This window comes from Diabrotica virgifera, chromosome 1 (assembly GCF_917563875.1).
Source record: "Diabrotica virgifera virgifera chromosome 1, PGI_DIABVI_V3a".
Classification (NCBI taxonomy): Eukaryota; Metazoa; Arthropoda; class Insecta; order Coleoptera; family Chrysomelidae; genus Diabrotica; species Diabrotica virgifera.
Genome location: NC_065443.1, coordinates 225,542,401 through 225,568,535, shown reverse-complemented (window position 1 = coordinate 225,568,535; position 26,135 = coordinate 225,542,401). Strand labels below are relative to the sequence as shown.

The following is a 26,135-nucleotide window of genomic DNA, read 5'->3' as shown; positions in this document are numbered from 1 at the left end:
CTGTGGTATATATTTTTACCTTAAATATACTTACGTTTTAAATACTGAATTTAAGTTTTTTTAATGTTCCGTAATATCTAATTATAAATAATCTATTATAATCTTAGCGCCATCTACACGATTATTGTCAAAGTATCCGAAGTAAGAAATTGATATTTTATCAATAGAACGTCAAAATGATTAGAAAAATCTTAAAAAAATCGATTACAATTTAATTACTTTTTTGCGTTGTAAATATTAAGCGATAACAATTAAATAATAAATTTAAAAATTACCGGTAAAAGTTGAATTAGTAACCGCTAGGAGCGACACCAGCGAATCTCAGAGCGTATAACCCTTTCAAAAATAAGCACTTTAAACCAGTGAAACTGACAGATCATATCAAAAATAGATAAGTAAAGTAAATTGTTTATAAAGCGGCAACGATAACTTTTATTGGGGGAGCTAAACACGAGGAGATTTTCATGATTTTTGTACCAAGAAAAAGGGACCCAGTTTATTTTGAGCGTAACTGGATTATTTTTAATGGTAGGAAATTTTATAAACAATTAAAATAAATCTTTTTTTAAACACTTTAAAACAGTCCAAATGGGGTTTTCCCGAAAAATGCTTAATTTTTTGGATATTTCACGATGAAATATTTGATTTAGAATTGGACAAATAGAAACCTATTCATGGGCTACTCATTTGCTTTTGCTGGATTTATAGACATAACGAATACACAACTCATTTCATTTTTTTCCAAGCTACATTTTTAATAAAAATATTTTTTTCGATAAAATATTTTTCTGCGAGCGTGCAAAATGTCTACTTTCGCGCACGCATTTTAGTTTAGAAAGTTTTACTTTTCCGCACGCGTGTTACTTTTCCGCACGCGTTTTACTTTTCCGCACGCGTGTTAATTTAGATATGTTAATATGGATTTAAAGTAATTATAATACATGTAATAAACTAATATTTAGATATTATTTACTAATTTATTTCAAATATATCTTATTGTGTTCATGTTTTAATGAAATTAACGCGAGAATTCGATGAAATAAAACAATTTTGACATAATATTCGAAAGTCAAATCAGTAGACAATAACAGTGGTTTTGAATCGTCGTCATGGAAACCAAGATCGTCGTCATGCTAACCAATCATGCTGAAAGTTTGGTTTTGACAACCTTGTCAAAGAATTAATTTGTGTATGTATTTTCATATTAATTAAATTAATTGATTAAGATTTGGCCATTTTTTAAAGACTTTTTAAAGCATTAAGTTTCATAAATAACTATTGTGAGTTATTTGAATATAGAATATAGAATATAGAACGAAAGTTGCTTATAATCAGTTAATTTATCCATTTCCGGGCTTATTTTAAACACGAATTTTTCACCCGCGAGATGGAGTGACTCTCACCCCCCAAGTAAAAGCAACCAACGGGACGAATTCAACTTTGAAGTGGAGGGTAAGTAGAACCTAAATTCAAATTTTTATGAAATTCGGAGTTGCCCCTGAAAATTACACGGTATCGCCGCATTTCCCGTTTAGTTACTGGGCTAATACATATTGATTCTAAAATGATAGAATATAACCGGAATGGGACGTTTCGATGCCGCCGGTTCATCGCCGGCCGTTTCGATGCCGCCGGTTCATCGCCAGTCCATTTCATCGCCGTCATATCTCGCATTTCCTAGAATTCCTAATTAATACTAAAAATAACTAATAATTGTAACTGTCGAAAATTCGGAAATATATCAGATAGCGATTAATTGACTGGCGATGAATCGGCCGGCATCGGCATCGAACTGGCGGCATCGAAACGGCGGCGATGAAACGTCCTAGACCCAATATAACGGTACCATTTCAAATCACACGTTTACAGTGCCGGTCCCGACCTGTGTACCCACTATCAAAGCACCTCGAATAGAGAACGACATCGCAGATTTGGCCGCTAATTGTTTATCAATTGTTTAAACAATAATTGTTTTGTATAAATTTTTTTAAAAATATCGTTGAATTCATCATTTTACTTTGATCAAATATGTTTCTATTTTGTTTTTGGTTATGCTGAATCCGAATATGGCATTACAATTTAAAAATTTTTATACAGAAGATCTTATACAGTATGTTTGCGTAGCTAGGTACCACATGGAAAACTTTTTTTATTATCAATTTTACGAAAAAAAGTTATTCTTCATAAAATGCTCTACCTGGTCTAGAATCTAAGTTACAACCATCAGATATCAAACTTTTTTAGTTTTATACGAGGTATTTAAATAATATGAATTTTTCTTAAGAGTTAAATGCCTTTATTTTTCACAATATTTTAATTAGAAGGATGTAATTAAACACTAAAACATACGTTTTAATTCCAAACAACTTTTCTTAATAACAATTTTCGATATTTCGAATTATAAAGGTACTTTACTTTTGAGTGACATTCATAATTTTTGCAGAGTATTTTATAAAGAATAACTTTTTTTCCTAAGACTGATAATAAAAAAGTTATCAATAGGTTCCAAGTTACGCAGACATACTGTATAAGAACTAAAAAAAATTTTTTGTTGAACATTTACTATTGTTAAAGCTTGTTATTGAATGTATTTTAGGTAAGTTTTACAGAAAAAAGTTTTGATCACTTTGTATAAACATTTTTTAGCTGGTAATTTTCGGTTTTTTTATTACCTTTTTGTTATGTTTCTTAATTTTCTTAAAAAGAAATAGTGTATTTCATTTCTAAAGTAAAATAATTTAGTGCATTTTAAAGACTACATCCAAATCTTAAAAAAACAGTTACAAAACTGTAATAGATCTGTTCAAACTTAAGTAATACCGTCTTAAAGTGGTGTTAATTCTGTAAAACTATAACATTTTCAAAAATTACATATTTTGAGACCTCGTATCATCTGAATTAACTTTTTAGATTTTTTTTTAATAAAACATCGTTAAGTAAGATATTTTAAAGGTAAGTTGTGCAAAATTTAGAGTTTTATAAGGAAAATTGTATTAGTTACACATTTTTAAATAATTTTTAAACAAAATTCATTTAAGTCTCATTTTCAGCCCACACCGTACTTCTACCCATACATTTTATTTCTTTTTATTATAACCGTAAGATAGTTTAATCATTCTTCTTTCATGTCCAGTTTGAAAAATTTCATTTTATCGATTAATTAAAGAATTACATTAAAATAACTCAACCGTGCACTTCGACGTACGCTAGTTTACAGTGCGCCAATGTTTGTGAGAAGGGTGACTTTAGTGTTAAAAATAAAAAATTATAGAAGCTACAGATTTAATTTTAGAAAAATCTTTATATAAGTTTTTTTTTTAAATTTTCTGAATTTTGCACTGGTTAAGTCAGTTTTTTTCTAAAATTTATATTTTCGGAGTTATTTAAAAAACATCTAATTTCGCAGTTCATTTGTTTAATAAAAAGTGAAGCACCCACTTCTCGAGTAGAACTTTTTGATATATCGTTTATTAAACATTTCTTAATGAAATTACAAAAAGTTCTATCTTGTTTGATTTTTTCCGAAGTGAAAATCTATACGCACTCCCCTATAATATCGAACTCATTTCCGAACTGAAACTATATTAAAACAATTAAGTATTAGAAGTTTTAAATGCGAAACTCCAAAGACTTCTACTGTTGGAACCATGTTCTGGTAACAACCCAAATTCGTGCCATTTAAAATTTGCAAGGCAAATAATCGATAAATAAATCAGACTAGGGGGAATCTAGGATTGTATCTACCACCTGACAATTTATCTAGTGTGTGTGTGTGTGTGAAAAAATGGCTTGGATGCGGGTCCGTTAGCCACAGATTTTTATTTTATTTTTACCTCAATTTATTAGTTTTGTTATATTTATACCTATTTCACTTAAATGACTATATTTGTTTCTTTCAAGTAGTTTATGAGTAATTTAAATATTTCCATTTTATGATAACTTAGTAGATATTCTATACTAATTGGAAAATTAACTTGTGTTTGTCGCAAATTGTAAAATAATTGATTTATATATCTCTCGTTAATTTTGCATTCAAAGAAAATATGGTTCAAATTTCTAATCGAAACATTATCACAAAAACAGACTGATGAATGAACTATTTCTAATTTGTGCAGATGTGCCTCATATTTTCCGTGTCGAGTTTTTAATCTGACAATAGTAGAAATACCTTGCTTTCGCAGGTTATACCTAAATATGTAAGTATTCAGGTGGCGGAGGAAGTTCTTGATGTAAAGAAAAATATAAATTTTTTGATATGCTTGAAATATTTTTCCATTGTTTTTTCCATACTTTATTTATTCTAGCTTTGGCGTCAGTTATTGCATCTGCGTTAGGATCTCACCTTTTTGATCTAACTAAGAATTTATCTAATTTTATTTAATTTATCTATGACATACTGACTTTCTACAACTCAAATTTTTTTTAAACGTAGTCAATAAATTTTGAATCCTGAATCTAAGATAAATATTTATAGTCCTGTCGCCAGGGGGGGGGTACAACGGCCTTCTTAATTCAGATGGACTTACCCAAGTTTTTTTTATGTATTTTGACCCGTAGAACACGAATTTTTTGGGTAACAGTTGATCCGGATGTCGATAGGATTGTTATAAACAAAGAAGTTGAGGAATTACATAACAGCGATTTCTCGCAAAACAAAACATTTTTTTTGTATTTTTTGGGTCATTCTAACCAAAAAATGTTCCTACAAGTTTTTTCGTAGGATGCATAGTTTTCGAGATAAACGCGGTTGAACTTTCAAAAAATGGAAAAATTGCAATTTTTGAACCCGAATAACGTTTGAATAAAAAATAAAATAACAATCTGCTTACCGCCTTTAAAAGTTTAGGTCAAATTATATCTGTTTTGAATATTTGCATTGCTAAAAATTTATTTTTTGATTGTTAAAAAAAGCTATAAACACATACTGTTTCCCGTGCCTAATACATGCGTTTTAATGCATGCTACTTAGAAATAGCCCGCTTGCACTTTTACCTCTTCTACGTACTCGTTCGATTTTAAATGAGAAATCATTGAAACATCACTCAAGCACTAGGTGTTTATAGCTTTGTTTTAACAATAAAATAATACATTTTTGGCAATACAAATAATTAAAACCGATATAATTTGACTTGAACTTTCAAAAGCGGTAAGCAGAATTGCTATTTTATTTTTTAATCAAAAGTTTTTCGGGCTCAAAAATTCCAATTTTTCGATTTTTTGAAAGTTCAACCGCGTTTATCTCGAAAACTATGCATCCTACGAAAAAATTTGTAGGAACATTTTTTTGTTAAAATGGCCCAAAAAATACAAAAAATGTTTTGTTTTGCGAGAAATCGCTGTTATGTGATTCCTCAACTTCTTGGTTTATAACAATCTTATCGACATCCGGATCAACTGTTACCCAAAAAATTCGTGTTGTACAGGTCAAAATACATAAAAAAACTTGGATAAGTCCATCTGAATACAGGAGGCCGTTGTACCCCCCCCCCCCTGGCGACAGGACTATTACCTATAAAACTGTCATGACCAAAAGTAAGAAAGATCAAGGCGCTGAAGTTAAGATAGACAGGTTACATTCAACGAGAACCAGATGATCGATGGCCTAAAAATAAGACTACCAGGCCGACAAAGCATTATAATAGGGAGACAATATCGCTATAGTCTCAATACCATGGGCTTATCGATGGGCAAAGATCCTACAATGCAGTGTTGGAAATCGAGGTAAATTATACGTTGTCAGCAAAATTTTGTAATTGTGATGTTATAATTAGATGAGGTTGGTGTGTCTCATATTTTAGAGCTTAACGAGATTATCTATTCCCCATTCAAGTGACATTTAAAAGAAACCATGAAATTCTTTTTCTGATAATAATATTATGAAAATTTATGTATAGTTTATAGTAAGGGAGGAAAGTATGCTAAATTTGCAGTCACTCGAGCGTTATGGAGACCTATTTATTGGGTTGTGATTATTAGGTCCTAAAACCAAAAGAAGTTAAGTAAAGTTTTCCATTGTAGTGAGGACTTTTCATTTTTTAATTTAATTTTCCATTTCCAACAATCGTTTTTTCCGATTATAACGCCATCTATCCATAATTCGAAAAATGTCTCAAATAAAAGTTGCATATTTTTACATAAATAATCCAAATCTGCAATAAAAATTTGGAGCTCCCATTTAAGATTTTAAAGCAACCCCCACCCTACCTCCGTGGGAGGTCGTGTTTGGTACCATTCGATATATTTTTCAAAAATATTGAATTAATATAGGGTGAGGCAGATAACTGGCCTATTAGAAATATCTCGAGAACTAAAGGCAACAGAATCATGAAAATTAGAATAAAGAGGTTTTGAGGGATGATCTATTAAATGAAAATATTTTCATCTCTTTGCAACTTCCGGTTATACCGGAAGTTGCTTATAACTTGGTTTTTTTAAAAGGGACATCCTGTATATTTTTACATTTTTGGATTCTCCTGAATATCTTCTTTCTTAAAATATGAGATTTTGTAATATTATACACGGTATTTTAAAAGATATTTACGTTTTTTTATTAATTTCGTAGCAACATTCACACCCTGTAGAATTGTAATAGTTTGACATTAAAAACTCTGCTTACGTTCAAGTGATTTTTAATATAGCCTATTATTGTTAAGAATCATTAGTATAGGTAATTTTGAAATATTAGTATACAGGGTTGGTCGAAACTCGGAATGAATATTTTCTGAGTTTTCTTGAATAGAACACCCTGTATTTTAGTATTGTAATGAAATGATATTTCATAGTACTTCTTTATTTTATAAGTATTCCCTATACCTAACTGCTTTAATTTGTGAGTTATTGGTGATTCAAGCTAAACATTAATTGCAACAAAAAATACGTAAAATTTTATTAGGTTGGCCATGAAAATATTCAATCACAAACAATTTTTCAGAAATAAATACATATTAATCCAGACCGATCCTTAAAATTACCAATAATGGTTTAGCTATCAAAATAGCTACGTAGTTAAGATTGTTATTGCGACTAACAATTAAGCACAAATTAAAGCAGTTAGGTATAGGGACTGCTTAAGAAATAAAAAAGTACCATAAAATATCATTTCATTACAATACTAAAATACAGGGTGTTCTATTTAAGAAAACTCAGAAAATACTCATTCCGAGTTTCGACCAACCCTGTATACTAAAATTAAAAATTTAACTATACTAATGATTCTTAACAATAGTAGACTATATTAAAAATCATTTGAACGTAAGTAGAGTTTTAGTTGTCAAACTACTACAATTCTACAGGGTGTGAATATTGCTACGAAATTAATAAACAAACGTAATTATCTTTTAAAATACCCTGTATAACATTACAAATCCTCATATTTTAAGAAAGAAGACATCGAAGAGAATCCAAAAATGTAAAAATATACAGGGTGTCCTATTTAAAAAAACGAAGTTATAAGCAACTTCCGGTATAACCGGAAGTTGCAAAGAGATGAAAATATTTTCATTTAATAGATCATCCTTCAAAACCCCTGTATTCCAATTTTCATGATTCTGTTGATTTTAGGTCTCGAGATATTTCTAATAGGCCAGTTATCTGCCTCACCCTGTATATTTTGCAGTTTTTCGATCTGATGTTTATTTCGCGAAATATCGTGGGGTTCGTATTTCTTCTTCTTCTTCCTCTTTATAAGCAATTCTGCTTGTTCATTGGCGGATTGAAACTATGGAAGGTTGTCGCTCCAGCTTTTGCGCGGTCGGCCGATACTTCTTCTGCCGATTGATGATTTATCTCGTGCTATTTTGACCACACGTGTCTCCCCCATTCTGGTTATCTAGTTGTTCCATTCTTTTTTTCTATTTAGTGTCCATTCGTTTATACACTGTACGTTACATTGTCTTCTAATATATTCGTTCCTCTTTCGATCTCTCAGTGTATTTCCTGTAATTCTTCTCAGTACTCTCATCTCTGCCGTTTCCAGTAGTCTTTGTGTTGTGGCTGTATCGGGTCTTGTTTCTGATGCGTATGTCATTATTGGTCTTACACTGGCTTTAAAAATTCTTGACTTCATCTCAGTGTTAATATGTCGGTTTCGCCATATAGTGTTATTAAGGCATCCTGCCAATCTATTTGCTTTTTGTACTTGATTTCTCACTTCTTTGTCTAGGTCTCCGTAACTTGACAATGTAATTCCAAGGTATTTTACTTCCATTACTTGTTCAATACTGATACCATCAATTTCTATTTTGCATCTGATTGGTTCTTTACTGATTACCATTGTTTTGGTTTTCTGAGATGCCATTGTCATATTGAATTCTTTTGCTCTTATGTTAAATCTGTGGACTAATCTTTGCAGACTATCTTCATCTTGGGCTATCAATATTGCGTCGTCTGCGTAGCAGAGTATTTTTACTTCTTTGTTTCCCATTCTATATCCTCTTCCTTTGTTGACGTTTTTGATGATTTCATCCATGATTAAATTGAAAAGCATAGGACTCAATGAGTCTCCCTGTCTTATTCCGCTGCCTATATCTATAGGTTCTGTAAGTTGTCCATCTATTCTGACTTCCATTTTGTTGTTTTGGTAGATGTTCTCAATAGTTTTTATGATATCTAGAGGGACTTCTCTATTATACAGAAGATGGATTACATCTTTGAGTCTTACTCTGTCAAATGCTTTCTTTAAGTCAATCAGACATAGAAATACTGGTCTATTATACTCTAGTGATTTCTCAGTAATTTGCTTTATGACGAATATTGCATCTGTACACGCTCTTCCAGTACGAAAACCCTGTTGGTTATCTGCTAAACTTATCCTCTTATTCATTACGTCTTGTAAGATTTTAGTTGTAAGTTTGAGGGTAGTATTTAATAAGTTGATACCTCTGTAGTTTTCTGGTTGCTTTTTATCTCCTTTTTTGAATAGTAGAATTAGTTCGCTCGTTCTCCATTCTTCCGGTATTTTATTGTGTTTTATGATTTGGTTAATTAATGTTGTTAATTGTTCTGTCATTGCTGCTCCACAATATTTCAGTAATTCGTTTAGTATTCCATCCTTACCTGCAGCTTTTCTGTTCTTCAGCTTTTCGAGTGTTTTTCGTACTTCCTGTCCACTTATATTAACATATTCATCTGTGGTAATTTCTGGTGTTTCCGGTTCTAGCATAATTTGTTCTTCCTCTGCATAGAGCTCTTTTAGATAGTCAATCCGTGTATCCTTTTCTATGTGTTTTGGTTCCATTAGTTCCTTTACCTCCATTCTTTGACCTCTTATAAAGCGCCATATTTCCTTTTGGAGACCATAAGAATCATGTTTCATTTCTTTCGAAAAACGTTCCCAGTGATCGCTTTTTATTCTTCTTACTACTGAATGTGTTTCTTTCTTATAGTCTTATAATTATCGTATGCCCCTTGTGTTTTAGTTGACATGTATGTTAGGTAAGCTTTTTTCTTCTCTTTACATTTTTCCTTCACTTTTGAACAAAACCATGGAGTTCTTTGTCTTGGAAGCGATTATTTTTATTAATGGTTCTTTCACCAAGAACTTCCTTAGCTGAGGCTAAGATATTAGACTTAATTTTTGCCAGCTTTCTTCGACTCCGTCACTTTCTGTGATATAGGTACATGTTGCTGCTTTTTTCCGTTAGTCTTTTTTGGAATAGGTATCTGGTGGAGTCGTCCTGTAAGCTTTCGACTTTAATCTTGGTGGTGTATTCTGCTGTTTTGTTATCACATAGATGTGTTTTCATTATTATTTTGCACAATACCAATTTATGATTGCTTCCTTTTTCTGCTGATGTTGGGTTCGTATTTAAAATTTTAAATTTACCCCCATCCCTCTCCCTGGGGGGTTCTGTTTGGTATCATTCGATAGATTTTTAAAAAATATTGAACACGTACTTTTTAGTTTTTCGATGTGACGTTCATTTCGCGAAATATTCGCTTTTTTTGTGAAACTTTTTGACTCTCCCATTTCCTTACGACCCGCTCAGATCGTCAGATTTTTGAAATATACACTATTTTGCATGTACTTAACTTACACTATCTTAATCTGACAATTTCGAGTTTTTTAAGGATATATTTTTTTTCGGACTCCCTTAAGGAACTCCCCTGTGTTAAGAGCCAATATATGGTAGAGGTACATCTGCAGGGTACCAGGTTTCTCCCCATGTCACAATCTGACGCACCCGAGTAACTGCAAAAATCCCTGCTTGGGCTTCCCCACCATTACATTTTGTTACGTACTTAGAAAAGGAGCCGCCTCTCGATAAAAACTGATTTATTGAAAAAGTACTGAGAGACAATAAAGTTTTAAAAACATTTTGTTTAACTAACGTCACCACAATAATAATTTAGTAATTGGAATCTTCACAAACATTAACAAAACATTATCGGGTGCACTGCACAAATTCCACTCTTATTTTTTGGAGATATTCCTGACATGAAAAAGCCACATGTCTATTTTCAATATAAAATCTTTAACAGTTTTCGATATTGGAAAAATAGATTTTCATTTTGTAACTTCAAAGGTTTGTAACTCTTTTTACGTGCACATTTGTACTAAGTTACGTTAGGTTCAATTGAACTATTTTTGGTCACAGAATATGCGATTTGATTTATCACCTACCTTTTTGTTACACCCTGTAATAAAGTAAATGGTAAAAGATTATTATTACATTTTCGTCAATATCCTGATTTTTAATTATATTAATTATTGAATAATTTAATTAAAATGGTATTCGATTTACCGATGTTTTCGCCCAGCCTGCAACTACGAGCGATGTTCCTTTTGGTATTTTAGCATCTTGTTCAGGTAGTTTTATGGGTTGAATTTTTTTAGAAAACTTTACATCCTCTTCTAACTAAAATATATTTAATATTAAAGTAAGATTGCAAATATCTACATTATTATTCTAAAACATAATAACAAAATAAAACCACTACAAAGTGGCAACTAAATTTAAGGTTCACTACAGTTGGGTTTATTACTGGTCTCAAATTAAAAAAAGGAGATTATTCTGAACTAAACTTACGTGTATAGAAATCGGCCCACTTAAAAATTTGGTCATATTTGATGTCTCATATTTCCTAAACCTGTTGTTGGCCGATTTAAGTGATTTTTTAAACATGTTATAGCCTGATTCTTTAACAATACTACTGTAATAATATTGTTGCTAAACAGGTAAATTTTCATTGTATACCGGGTGTACCAATCAAACTGTGTTTTTTCTCAAAGTTCGCATCATCCTGTGGAATATTCTAGCATTTATAAAATACTGAAATTAAAACCCAACTATAGCCTCAGGTTTTCTTAACACTCTGTTTTTTGATTCATTCGTTTGTGTTGGATAATAAAAAAGTTATGTTCTTCATCAATACACGGTGTTTCTAAATAAGTGTGGAAAACTTTAAGGGGTAATTCTGCATGAAAAAATAATGACAGTTGGCTTTATAAACGTATGTCCGCAAATGTTTCATTTCTGAGATACGGGATGTTGAATTTTTTTTTACAAACTGACCATTTATTTTATTGCTTTAAAACCAGTTGAGTTATGCCAATGAAATTTGGTGGGTTTTAAGACGTAGTTATTACACTTTTTTGACATACAATTAAGAATTTAATATTCACCGTTAGCGCGCATACGTGTAATATGACCGATCATATTACCCGTATGCACGCTAATGGTGAATATGAAATTCTTAATTTTATGTCAAAAAATCCGCAATAACTATCTCTTAAAACCTATCAAATTTCATTCGCATATCTCAACTGGTTTTAGAACAATACATAAATTGTCAGTTTGTAAGAAAAAATACAACATTCCGTATCTCGGAAACGAAACATTTGCGGACATACTTTTATCAAGCCAACTCTCATTATTTTTTCATGCAGAATTACCCCTTAAAATTGGTCACACTTATTTAGAAATACCGTGTATTGATGAAGAACATGTCTAGTTGTTAAAGTACCTAACTTTTTTATTATCCAACATAAACGAATGAATCAAAAAACAAAATAATAAGAAAACCTGAGGCAATAGTAGGGTTTTAATTTCAATATTTTATAAATGCTAGAATATTCCACAGGATGATGCGAACTTTAAGAAAAAAACACAGTTTGATTGGTACACCCGATATACAATGAAAATTTACCTGTTTAGCAACAGCATTATTACAGTGTTATTTTTAAATAATCAGGCTATAACATGTTCAAAAAAACACTTAAATCGGCCAACAGCTTTAGGAAATATGAGACATCAAAAATGACCAAATTTTTAAGTGGGCCGATTTCTATGCACGTAAATTTAGTACACAGCCTTCATAACGTCTATAAATCATCCTGCAAGAAAAATATTTGGAAAGTGAGTTCCATGACGAACATCTTGGTTAAAGGACCTCAGAACTGAATCGACCTCCTATTAGCCTATGTGAAAGTGAGTTCCAGGACGAAGAAGAATATCCTGGTTAAAGAACCTCAGAACAGGTTCAACACAACATATGTGCAGCTTTTCCGCGTTGCTGCAGATAAGATAAAGCTTGCCATGATGATCGCCAACATTCGTCACGGATAGTCACATCAAGGATCAGAAGTGTGTGAACTTTGCTTATTGTTAGGATGGTACGTTTTTGTTAAATTTTTGGATACGATACCACTCATGCATAATAATATGTAATTGCTGGTTTAACTACCTAGACGAAGCAACGACGCACTAAAAAGCCCAAAACCTAGGAATTTTGTGCAGTAAGATGAATCGTCATGGAACTTTTTGCATTCGTTTAGGGAGAGTGTCAGGCAACTTTGTGAACTAAATTCATCTAGGGCAAAAATTTTTGTGCATTAGAAAATGCATTTTAAAAGTGCATCTCGAAGAGGTGAAAATGAAAAATTTAGAACTTGGGAAATATTGACGGAATTTCATATCGGCTATGGCCTCCAAGGTACCTGGTGCCCACGGTGGAACTCGTCGCCTAGAGTTTTACGTTATAATCATTAAAAATCAGTCAATATCCATTACTCGGGGGGTTTTTGATGTCGCCGGCCACGAATTTAATGTTGGCGATGACATCCAAGATACCTGGTGCCCAGGGTGGAACTCGTCGCCTAGAGTTTTTAGTTATAATTATCCAAAATCAGCCAAAAACTATTACCCTTGGGACTTTGGGGGTCGCTGAGTACGAATTTCATATCGGCGATGGTCTCCAAGGTACCTGGTGCCCAGTGTGGAACTCGTCGCCTGGAGTTTTATGTTATAATATTTAAAAATCAGTCAATATCCATTACACGTCGTTTTTTGGGGTCGCTGACCACGGATTTAATGTCGGCGATGGTCTACAAGATACCTGGTGCCTAAAGTGGAACTCGTCGCCAGGAGTTTTCAGTTATAATTATTCAAAATTAGTCAAACACTATTACCCTGGTGGTTTTGAGGGTCCCTGAGTACGAATTTCATGTCGGCGATGGTGCCCAACGTACCTGGTGCCAAGGGTTGGAACTCGTTGCCTAGCGTTTTATGTTATAACGATTCAAAATCAGTCAATAACCATTACTCGGGGGGTTTTTGAAGTCGCTAAACACAATTTAATGTTGGCGGTGGTCTCCCAGGTACCTGGTTACCAGGGTTCAACTCGTCGCCTGGAGTTTTATGTCATAATTATTCAAAATCAGTGAAAAACCATTAATCTGGGAGTTTTGGGGGTCGCTTAATACGAATTTCATGTCGGCGATGGTCTCTAAGTTACCTGGTGCCCAGGGTGAAACTCGTCGCCTGGAGTTTTATGTTGTAACCATTCAAAACCAGTCAATAACCGTTACTCGGGGGTTATTGGGGTCTCTGAGTACGAATTTCATGTCGGCGATGGTCTCCGAAGTACCTGGTACCTAGGGTGGAACTCGTCGCCTGCAGTTTTAAGTATGTTATATTCATTCAAAATCAGTCAATATTCATTACTTCGGTGTTTTGGGGGTCGCTAAATATATTTTTCATTAATAATTTTTCTTAAAACACTTTTATATCATATCCTAAAAAATTACCTATTTAAAAATTATTTTAACATTTCTTCTTCTTCTTTCTTCACTTTTGGCGTGCATACTGGTGCATTTGCCAGCACATTTCTTAGCATTGCATTTGGTATTGCTCATGGCAATAAGCAATACTGTTTCTATGAATTTAATGGTATTGGTGAATGTCAGTAAAACACAGATAACACAATAACTATAACACAACAAAGGAGTTTAGGCAGCAATTTAACAGAAAAGTTATAACTTTGGGTTAGCTTCTTTTAGTTCTTCTTTTATTTATATGTTCATCTTGTTGATGCTTAAAAATTTATTTAAAACTTCTATTTGTTTTTTGTTAATATTTTGTAATATGACTTTGATAGTAGAAGTGTCAGATGCTCCTGCAGCTTGTAGCTCTTTATGTATATCCCATAAATTTACTTTATTAACCCGCGAGTAGTCGCGCGGTGAGATAGAATCTCAATTTTTATCCTTTTTCGCGATAACTTGATGAAAAATTTTGCAATTTTGAAAAAATTTCGTAAGTGCCTCGAGGAAGGGTGTAGTAATGCGTAGGAATTTTTTTTCTTCTTCTTCTTTTTGTGGAATATATGACTTTGGGGAGAGCCAATTAGCTTTAACCCGCGAGTAGTCGCGCCGTTAGATAGATTCTCACATTTCATCATTTTTCGTAATATGTACAGTAAAATTTGTCAGTAACAGCCACTAAAAATGAAAGAACTATTGGCCGATATAGAAAGGTGGACGGTATTGCCAGTTTTTGTAGTCTACCTATAATTGGTTTGGGACATTTTTAAACTGGCCGTTAGGACAGGTGGCCGATGTTGGCAGGTGGCCGTTAACACAGGTTTTTTTAATAAAATTGTTAGAAATATATATTTTCAACATAAAAATTAGATAATAATACTACAAAATAAAGGTGCCGTTGCAGTTAGTAGGCATTCGCATCGGGTAAAATTTTTTGGAAAATATGAAAATATACATTGTTTTAAGCTATTTTCCCGAAAAAAATTTGCGGATTACTCATTCATTTAAATAAAAATCAACTTTAAAAATTGGTTTTTTTCATACATAACCTTACTAATTTCAGACATATTTTCCCCAAATAGAAGTGTATATTTTATATTTGTAGGTACTGACCTTTTATTTATATCTTATTAATCCATATTAGTGCGGTATACGTCCATTATTTTTATTAGAATACTGGATTATATTGAAAATATTATAATCCAACAAAATTTTAAATTCTCTCTGTCAACATTTTTGCAATCAAGTAATCAAATTCACAACACAAAATCACAAAATGTTTATGACATTTAGATCGACATTCGACAACGACTGTGCTAGGTTGCCAATTTTTATCGTAAGGTTTTCTGTTTCAAATATTGATGTAAATCAAAATATCTTTGGAATTTGAAAATTTGTCAAAACAAGATTAGTTGTCATTCACGTTTAGTATCGAAAAATGGATGTAACTTCTTATTTTGATATTAATAATATCACACAAAAAAGCGATTTAGAATTAATCCAACGTTTGCAAAGTGTTTGATTAATTAAAAAACAGTTTAAGTGCAAAGAAAGACAGTGTCGCCGTTTATGTACGGTGAGGTCAGTGGAGAGATACAAATTAAACTATGTTTATTAGGGTGGGTTGTGATTGCGCGCAGCGGTCAAATACCTCCTGCGGTTCTCTCACTCTATTACCCGTAAGTTAGGTTTGGACCGAAGGGTTAGGTCTTCCTCCTTTCTGACCGCTGCGCGCAATTGCAGTCTGCCCGTTTATTAATTGTAAACTGCCATTTATTATGTAAACTGCCATTACCATTCGCCAGCTGCCAATGTCAACAAAAAAAAGAAGAAAATGTCATTGTCAGCTGTCAATGTCAAAAAAAAAAGAAAAAAATATCACTGTCAGCTGTCAATGTCAACAAAAAAAAGAAGAAACTATCATTACCATTTGTCAGCTGTCAATGTCGACAAAAAAAGAAGAAAATGTCATTGTCAGCTGTCAATGTTAACAAAAAAGAAAAAAATGTCATTGTCAGCTGTCAATGTCAACAAAAAAGAAGAAAATGTCAATGTCAACAAAAAAAAGAAGAAACTGTCATTACCATTTGTCAGCTGTCAATGTCAACAAAAAACGAAGAAACTGTCATTACCATTTGTCAGTTGTCAATGTCAACAAAAAACGAAGAAACTGCCATTACCATTTGTCAGCTGTCAATGTCAACAAAAAAAAAAGAAAATGTCATTTTCAGCTGTCAATGTCAACAAAAAAAACTGTCATTGTCAGCTGTCAGTGTTAACAAAAAAATGTCACTGTCAATGTCGACAAAAAAAAGAAGAAACTGTCATTACCATTTGTCAGCTGTCAATGTCAACAAAAAAACGAAAGAACTGACATTACCATTTGTCAGCTGTCAATGTCAACAAAAAAAGAAAAAAATGCCATTGTCAGATGTCAATGTCAACAAAAAAAACTGTCATTGCCAGCTGTCAATGTCAACAAAAAAAAAAGAAAATGTCACTGTCAGCTGTCAATGTCAACAAAAAAAAGAAGAAACTGTCATTACCTTTTGTCAGCTGTCAATGTCAACAAAAAAAGAAGAAAATGTCATTGTCAGCTGTCAATGTTAACAAAAAAATAAGAAAATGTCATTGTCAGCTGTCAATTTGTAACAAAATATTAAACGCAAACAAAGTTGAAGAAAACTGCATTGTTAAATTTGAATTGTTTAATTACTACATAGTAGGTGGCACTAGCAATAAATATAAAAATTATGTCACACTTTAAAAATCCCTAGATTTCAAAGATAAATCGAGAAAAATCCCTCCTGTACCGATGCCCGTACGGTCCAGGTTTGGTTAGGTTAGGTCCATTTCCCCACAAAAATGCGTCAAAATTTGTTACTTGTAAAACCAAATTTTTTTATAGATTTGGCAACATCCAGCAACGTCACATGTAATTATCAATATGGCGGTCTAAAAAAGTGTATAAAATCCAATTTTCAAAGTCTTTTATTATGAAAACTAATGGATAATCCGCAAAATTTTTTTTTGAGAATAGTTTAAAATAATGTATATTTTCGTATTTTCCAAAAAATTTCTCTCATAGCGGATGCCTACTAACGGCCACGGCACCCATTTGCCTTTTAATTGAATGGAGTTCGTCCAGAAATTGTTATGTTTTTCTTTGATTCTGGCTTTCAATTTTGGGAGTATGTCATTATAATTTATTTTTATATTAGCAGGGATTTTGAGACTACTTCCAATTCTTGCTAGTTTATCAACATATTCATTTTCCTCAATGCCGCTATGTCCTGGGATCCAAGATAATTTGAATTTATTGCCACTGTTGTTGGACTCCACTATTAATCTTCTGGTTAATAATGTGGCATTATCTGTTTTAGCACTTAATCCAATTTGTTTCAACTTATCTATTGCACTCATAGAATCACTAAAGAGAATACCTTTTGAAATATTTTTTTCTAGGAACACACTTATCCCCTTATTTATTGCACTAATTTCTGCATTACATATATTTAATTCGGATGGTAAGTTTGAAGAATAGGAGTAGTTTAAATTTGGCATGTATACTCCAAACCCCACATGATCGTTTTCATTTTTAGATGCATCAGTAAATACAAACTGGTACTTGTTTATTAAATGATTCGTTTCCGCTTTGAAAATAATATTATGATTATATATGCTATTTTTAAAAATATTTAAATTGATTACTGGAATTGGTTGATGTTACATCTCATATTCAAATTCATAACAGGGTAATTTATCATATCTGTGAATTGAGTCTCTATATGGCTCAATATTATATAAGGCTTCAGATAAATATGATTTTTCTTTGTTTCTCCCACTAACTGGTTTATGTATACTAATTTTATGGATGTATTCTATAATATATTATTGTATAATATTTTAACATTTTGTCGCTTAAAAAGCAGTTGTCGTTAAATTTTGATACTAATGACATTTATGAAATTTTGACATAATTGGCATTTCAAGGGTAATTAAGTTATATCAGCGATTTTTTGTGTTTTCTGTGGTATTATTTTAATTTTTAGATTTCTAGTCTGTTTTTATATAAAAAAAAACAGTGGTTTTTAGAACCATATATAATAATATAATGAGATAATATAATGTTGACGGATTACCGTCGAAGGCCGATATGATCAACCAAAAAAGAAGATGTATATGGTGATTTTTCTATTGACTTTCTTGGGTGTGAATCTGTCTTTTTATATTACTGCTCCTGGTTTAAAAACAAAGCATAGTATATATGTGAATACCTCCAAGCTACACTTTTATGTAGTTCTGTTCTTTTAAAAATTTTTAATTAATTATAAAAAAACATTTAAAAAGTGATACCGTATTTAAAGCAAAGTATGTTTTTAATGTTGGTGTTTAGAAAAAGTCATTTATTTTATACTTATTAGTTTTCGACTTGGGCGTCGAAACGTTAATAAATTCATTTTTTTAATTAGTTTTGTTAATTACTGAATAAATAATAATATTATAATATCAAGCCGTTTAAGATTGGTATTAAAGGAATTTTCATTATCTACAGTCTATAGCTGCGCTGTTTTATAATTTTGGTTTTCGAAATTGCGGAAGAGAGAAATTTGTGTAACTTCAAGTAAGTAAATATATTTTTTTATTTTATTTTACTTTTTTATTAATTTTTTCATTATATTATACAAATAAATTGATTATGAATACGTGCACTAACATTTAATTTAACACGTATTTTTTAGATTATTGTATACCTACCTTGAAGACCATCGCCAACATGAAATTGGTGCCCAGCGACCCCTAAAACCTTCATAGTAATGGTTATTGACTGATTTTGAATGATTATACCATAAAACTCCAGGCGACGAGTTCCACCCTGGGCACCAGGTACCCTGGAGACCATCACCGTCATGAAATTCATGTTCAGCGACCCACAAAACTACCCGAGTAATGGTTTTAAATGATTTGTAATAATTATAACATAAAACACCAGACGACGAGTTCCACTTTGGGCACTAGGTACTTTGGAGACCATCAAACACATGAAATTATTGTTCAGCGACCCCCAAAATCCTCAGAGTAATGGTTATTGACAGAGTTTGAATGATTATAACATAAAACTCCAGGCGACGAGTTCCACCCTGGGCACCAGGTACACAGGAGACCATCGCCGTCATGAAATTCATGCTCAGCGACCCCCAAAACCCCCCGCGTAAAGGTTTTAAATAATTGAATAATTATAACATAATACTCCAGACGACGAGCTCCACCCTGGGCACCAGGTACCTTGGATACCATCGACCACATGAAACCCTTGTTCAGCGACCCCCAAAACCCTCAGAGTAATGGTTATTGACTGAGTTTGAATGATTATAACATAAATCTCCAGGCAACGAGCCGGCGACCCCAAAAACCCCCCGAGTAATGGATATTGACTGATTTTTAATGATTATAACGTAAAACTCTAGGCGACGAGTTCCACCATGGGCACCAGGTACCTTGGAGACCATCGCTGATATGAAATTCGTGCTCAGCGATCCCAAAAACCCCCGATTATAAAAATTCAACTCATTTCCATCAATATTGCCTGAGTTCTAAATTTTTCATTTTCACCTCTTCGAGATGCACTTTTAAAATGCATTTTCTTATGCACAAAATTTTTTGCCCTAGATGAATTTAGTTCACAAAGTTGCCTGAGACTCTCTCTAATCGAATGCAAAAAGTTGCATGACGATTCATCTTACTGCACAAAATTCCTAGGTTTAATGCTTCGTTCCTTCGTCTAACCATGCATACATCCAATAATACTTGTCTAGTTTTAAACTGCAGATTTTTTATGTGTGTGTCTGACTACTAGTAACGTAGTTATCGCTCTATTGGTTTTAAGTTCTGCCTGCTGATTCCAAGTAAGCCCTAAGTCTAACATTACCCAAAGGTACTTTACTTTGCTTAGCAGATTTAAATTTGCACCATTCATGTATAGAGGATCTAATTTCTTCTTTTGATAAATATTATTCTGGACTTCTAGCGGCTTATGTTATGTTTTGAAACACATTTAGTAACTATAGTCTTAAATTGTCGTATTTATCACTGACAATGTAATTTAAATTGCCTCGGGCTGAGACGACCAGGTCATCCAAATAGCAGAGAAGAAGATGTTTGTCGTTGTTGAGTCTAGTTGTTAGTCTATTCTTGACCATTTTACACAGGATAGGAGATAAGATTCCACCTACAAACCGAATCCTGCTACTTGAGTTGACACTATATTCCCCAGTATACAGTAGTTCTGTATACCACACAGGTCCTCAACATGCAGTCTATCTATCTGCAACTTGTCTTTTCAATTCCTTTTACACTAATTACTCTTCTGATTGCTTCGTAGGAGCTGTTACAACTGAAACATCTGCTAGTTAAATATGAGAAATATGGTATGGTTAATCTCTGGTATGAGAACTACATTAGATGAATATATATGACCTCTAAAAATTTGATGACGCAACTATTTCAAGCTTCCGAAAAAGTAGGTTTTAAGATGAACTTAAAAAAAAATAGTAGCGAGTAAATAGTAACAGTAAGCGAATACATCTACCTGGGACAGATAATGGAAGTTAACAAAGAAAATCAAACTGCCGAAATTACCAGAAGAATAAGGTTAGCGTGGGCAGGATTTGGAAAACTGAGTTGGATCTTGAAAAATACTAAAATTAAACAATATTTGAAAACCAGAGTTTACGATCAGTGTATCCTCCCTATACTCCCCAGGCAACCAAATAACCTTTACAAAACGTTGAAAAAACGTCATAATTATCACCAAACGACGTCAGTTTATCACGTTTTTTCGACGTCGAAAATCACGTGAATATGCCTTACCATAATTCACGTCATTTTTATCACGTTTTAAATACGTGATACGAAAAGCGTAGTTTTTACGTCGATTTTGCGTCGTTTTTTAGATTTATTTTTCATTTTGTGGTTTTAGAAATACACAATTAAATGGGCCCGCCGAATAACGTTGTAAGCGCCACATGTTTTGTTTTTGAGAAGTCAAAGAAAAAGTTTTAATATTGTGATAATGTTGAGTTTATACATTTTAAAGGTGAGTAATACAGTTTGTATTTTGTATTTAAAAACTGTATCACTAACCCTTAAAATGTATCTCCATTTTCACAATATTAAAATTTTTTCTTTGACTTCTCAAAAACAAACCATGTGGCGCTTACAAGGTTATTCTGCAGATCCATTCAATTATTCGTATGGGCATTGTTGGTATTGCAATTTTTCCATTTAAGTAAAACCAAATAGGCTCGTTAAAATGCATAGAATTACAATATCCTCAATGCAACATATATAACATACATAGAATTTTCACTTTTTATATTATATTTACCTACTGTGTTAAAACTGAAACAACATATAAACTAATAAATCATTTATTAACAAATTAAACATTTAAGTCGCAATTTAATAACAAACTTAAGTTTCAACCATTTAAGTTATATAATATACACTCACCGGCAGAGAAAACGGGCACCCCAAAAAATGGGTCATTTTTAATGTCTTGTATTTCCTAAACCTGATGTCCGATTTAAGTATTTTTTTTAATATGTTATAGAGTTATTCTTTATCAATATGGCTGTAATAATATTGTTGCTAGACAGGTACATTGTCATTGTATACAGGGTGTACGAATCAAACTGTGTTTTTTTCTCAAACTTTGGAACACCCTGTGGAATGTTCTAGCTTTTATAAAATACTGAAATTATAACCAAACTATAGCCTCAGGTTTTCTTAACATTCTGTTTTTTGATTCATTCGCTTATGTCGGATAATAAAAAAGTTAAGCACTTTAACAACTACCCCTGTTTTTCGTTAATACAGGGTGTTTTTAAATAAGTACGGCAAACGTTAAGGGGTAATTCTGCATGATAAAATAATGACAGTTTGCTTATTAAACGTATGCCCGCAAATGCTTCGTTTCCGAGATAGGGGGTGTTGAAATTGTTCTTACAAACTAACGATTTATTTATTTCTCTAAAACGGTTTGTGATATGCAAATGAAATTTGGTAGATTTTAAGAGGTAGTTATTGCGCATTTTTTGGCATACAATTAAGAATTTTATATTCACCATTGGCGTGCATACGGGTATAAATATTTTAGATATATCCCGTATGCACGCCAATGGTAAATATAAAATTCTCAATTGTATGCCAAAAAATGCGCAATAACTAGCTCTTAAAATCTACCAAATTTCATTTGCATATCACAAACCCTTTTAGAGCAATAAATAAATCGTCAGTTTGTAAGAACAATTTCAACACCCCCTATCTCAGAAACGAAGTATTTGCGGGCATAAGTTTATAAAGCAAACTGCCATTATTTTATCATGCAGAATTACCCCTTAAAGCTTGCCGTACTTATTGAAAAACACCCTGTATTGACGAAAAACAGGGGTAGTTGTTAAAGTGCCTAACTTTTTTATTATCCAACATAAGTGAATAAATAAAAAAACAGAATGTTGAGAAAATCTGTGGCTATAGTTGGGTTTTAATATTAGTATTTTATAAAAGCTAGAACATTCCACAGGGTGTTCCAAAGTTTGAGAAAAAAACACAGTTTGATTCGTACACCCTGTATACAATGACAATGTATCTGTTTAGCAACAATATTATTACATCGATATTGATAAAGAATAAGGCTATAACATATTAAAAAAATTACTTAAATCGGACATCAGGTTTAAGAAATACAAGACATTAAAAATGACCCATTTTTTGGGGTGTCCATTTTCTCTGCCGGTGAGTGTATATAATTATACCACACACTTTAAAGGTACGATTCCGACAACGACTGCAGACGGCAGTTGCTGTTGTCACCATGACAAACGTCATTATTTTGCACTATTAATTTGCATAATTATTAGCAACTGACGTTCTGCCGGACAGCAGTTGCAGTCGGATGTCGGAATCAGTCTCATACAAATAAATAGTGCAAAGTAGTAACGTCCGTAACACTGACAACTGCAACTGATGTTTGCAGTTGCCGTCTGCAGTTGTTGTCGGAATCGTACCTTTAGTCAGAAATAAATACATACAAATAAGACCCGATATATTGAATTTCAATGAAAACTATCTGCTTTATATTTATAAACTTTAAGGAAGAGGATTGAATGATAAAAAATAGGACAACTAATACACAAAAATATTTCCATACACTTATAATCCTCAAATTGATTTCAAATAAATATTACACATTTTTGCATACAAAAAGATCTAAAGACACCTGAAAAATATATTTTTTGATTAAGGGACTGTAATGACCAAATTAAAATGAAAAAAAGAATTTACACGTGATATCTGATAATACGCACTTAAAAGACTAGTACATAAATACTCATGATGAAGAAGTACATTATAATTAAAAATAAATAACCATTTTCATATCACTGCAACATGAAGCCAAAGCCGTCTTATATTTCAGTTCGTTTAGAGAGCGCAACAAGCACTCTTGACTGAACAGTTTCAAAACTCATTAGTTTTTCATCAGAGAATGTACATAGCTGTAACATCTGTACATGCATTGGGTTCTTTTTCTTCTGTCTTGCTGTGGGCATACTCTATTACCGACCAGACACATACAATGTGCATTTGCTATGCCATTGGAACTGGTTATCACCCAAGCACCTAGTGGTTTAGAATTAGCTTTTTGGGAATGCTTCACCTAAAAAAATATTTTATCTTTGTGGGAATGCTTCAACTACAAAAAATTATTTTTATTAGAGTATTTGCGTTCTTTACAATGATTGAGAATATTTTAAAATCAGACATTCATATAATATAATTTTAGAACAAACAATCATGACTGTTTATTATTCTCTTTTCTATCATAGCAATTACATGTCGTCGACCTAATCTGTAAACTGCGAACTCCATTTATCCAAATTTTACAGGAGACACAAAAAACTATTTCTCTACATATGACTAATGTGAATACTACGTATCTCCCATTGTAAAAGATAGGATGCTAAAATGGAATATTTTATAGATAGGTACACATATCACTAACATTTGTACCTATATTGTTTAATGAGTATTTAATATTATTTACTTTTTCTTGAAAATATCACTTTCTAAACAGTGAAGTCAGTCGTGTGGTATGACAAACTGGGGAATTACATATTTTTCATACTAAATTTGCCGCAAGGGAGATACGGTGTATACGAAGAGGTCACTATTTACTCTTCTGGTAAAAATATGCATGTGCATCCTTTTTTAAACGATTAGGGATTTTTTCAAATAAATTGCAGTAATAACTCATTTTCAGAGACATATGGAGTTACACAGTTTACAAATTAGAACGACAATATGTCTGGTTTCATACAGATATATAAACGTAAATAAATCTAATATTTAAAACCAATTTATCCAAAAGACACTAATACTGTTATCCATATATTTCTTAATGGTGAATAAATAAAATAAAGGCATACCTTTCCAACAATAATATAGAAATCATTAACAATTTTTACTCCAACTTTCAAAACAAATCCAGTTGTGAAGGCTTTTATGTGCCTATAAAGGCTTTTGTATGCTTTCATCTGCTGCTTAAAGTAGTAGGTAACTGTGAGATTCTACCAGATATGTCTAAATATGTATCTATACATAATAGTAATTGGTGGAATATGCACTTTACTGTAAAATCCAAATTCTGATGACTGAATTGTATATGGATCTAAATCTCCAATTATTTTCAGCTTCAATGAATATCTAAAACAATAAAAGAAATAATGTTATTGCTTGCAAAATTCATCATTATTGATACATATCAGGGAAAAATGAACAGTAAATAAAAATTGTTTCGCCTACCTTTTTCTCCAACATTTGGAATTTCCAATAATAATTTTCTTAAATAATCACTTTGCATTATGGTAAATTTATAAAATTCACAAATGACAAACAAAAGTTTTAAAAAATACACAAAAAAACAGCCAACAAAATCCAAATGAATCCAAAATAGACAAAATACTCAAACAATGAAATGAAACGACGATACAAACATAACCTATAACCTTTGTTTTGTAACTTTTTAAGCTTCTCGCAATTTCGTGACGTCAGCCGTCAGACTTCGGCTGTCTGAAATGAAAACGTCTTTTAAACGTATTTTAACGTCATTAATTTTACGTATTTAAAATCACATACAAAAGACGTCCGTATGACGTAATGTTCAACCACGTGTGTATATTCAACCAAAAACTGACGTTTCCTCGACGTTATTGACGTCTTTTGGTTGCCTGGGTCAGGTATGATTCGCAGACGTGGACACTAACCAAGGCCAATGTGGATAAAATGGTAAAGGCACAAAGAGAGATGGAAAGAGCAATGCTGGGGGCGAGACTTATAGACAAAAACCAAATAAATGGATTAGAAGCAAAACCAAAGTAAAAGACGCAGGAGAACATGCTGCCAAATTAAAATGGATCTTCGCAGGACACAATGCCCTACAGAAAGATAAAAGATAGAATCACGAAATACAACAATGGAGAACATGGTTAAGAAGATGAAGCCGAGGAAGGCCACAAACGAGATGGGCTGATGACATTAAGAAGATTGAAGGACACAACTGAGAAGAATAGAGAAACAAGAAGAATAAAAATTTGAAAATAAAAAGAATAAATATTTAACAACATAGCTGTTGGAACACATGCAAATTGTGTTAATGTGTTGAATACTTTCAACAAATGAGTTTATTAAAAATACATTTTGTCAATATAATGTATAACAAAAATTAATAAGACTATAACAAAAAGGTTTGATATATAATGAAAGTAATACCCACCTTAATAAACGCTATATCATTATTAGCTTTTACATGATTTTCGTCTGCATTTTCCACAGAAAAATTTTCATGCAATTTATATGTTTTAATGTATACGGTAGTACCTGAGCCGCTTTGATCAGCAGTTCCTAGTAACACTGAGGTTGGCTTTAAACTAAAAAAAAAACAAAAAGGCCTTAACACGATTTATACGTGTTTAATTTTTTACCCAGCTGGGAGTAGAACTCACAACCTAGTCAACTTTTGACCAAGGCCTTGATT

The 26,135-nt window shown here is 32.3% G+C and overlaps 2 protein-coding genes across 2 annotated transcripts in view; one reads left to right on the top strand and one right to left on the bottom strand.

The window, feature by feature from the left end:
* Positions 1-26,135, top strand: part of LOC126882601 (trypsin-1-like) — a 189,234-nt gene that overhangs the window by 82,232 nt on the left and 80,867 nt on the right. The gene's annotated exons all lie outside the window — the stretch shown is intronic.
* The window catches only part of LOC126882624 (trypsin-7-like), a 71,102-nt gene that overhangs the window by 18,603 nt on the left and 26,364 nt on the right, over positions 1-26,135 (bottom strand). The window contains exons 3-4 of the mRNA XM_050647601.1: positions 25,875-26,028; positions 10,743-10,856 (exon numbers count right to left, since the gene is read on the bottom strand). Coding sequence (XP_050503558.1) covers positions 10,743-10,856; positions 25,875-26,028 — 268 coding nt within the window. The remainder of the gene's footprint in view (positions 1-10,742; positions 10,857-25,874; positions 26,029-26,135) is intronic.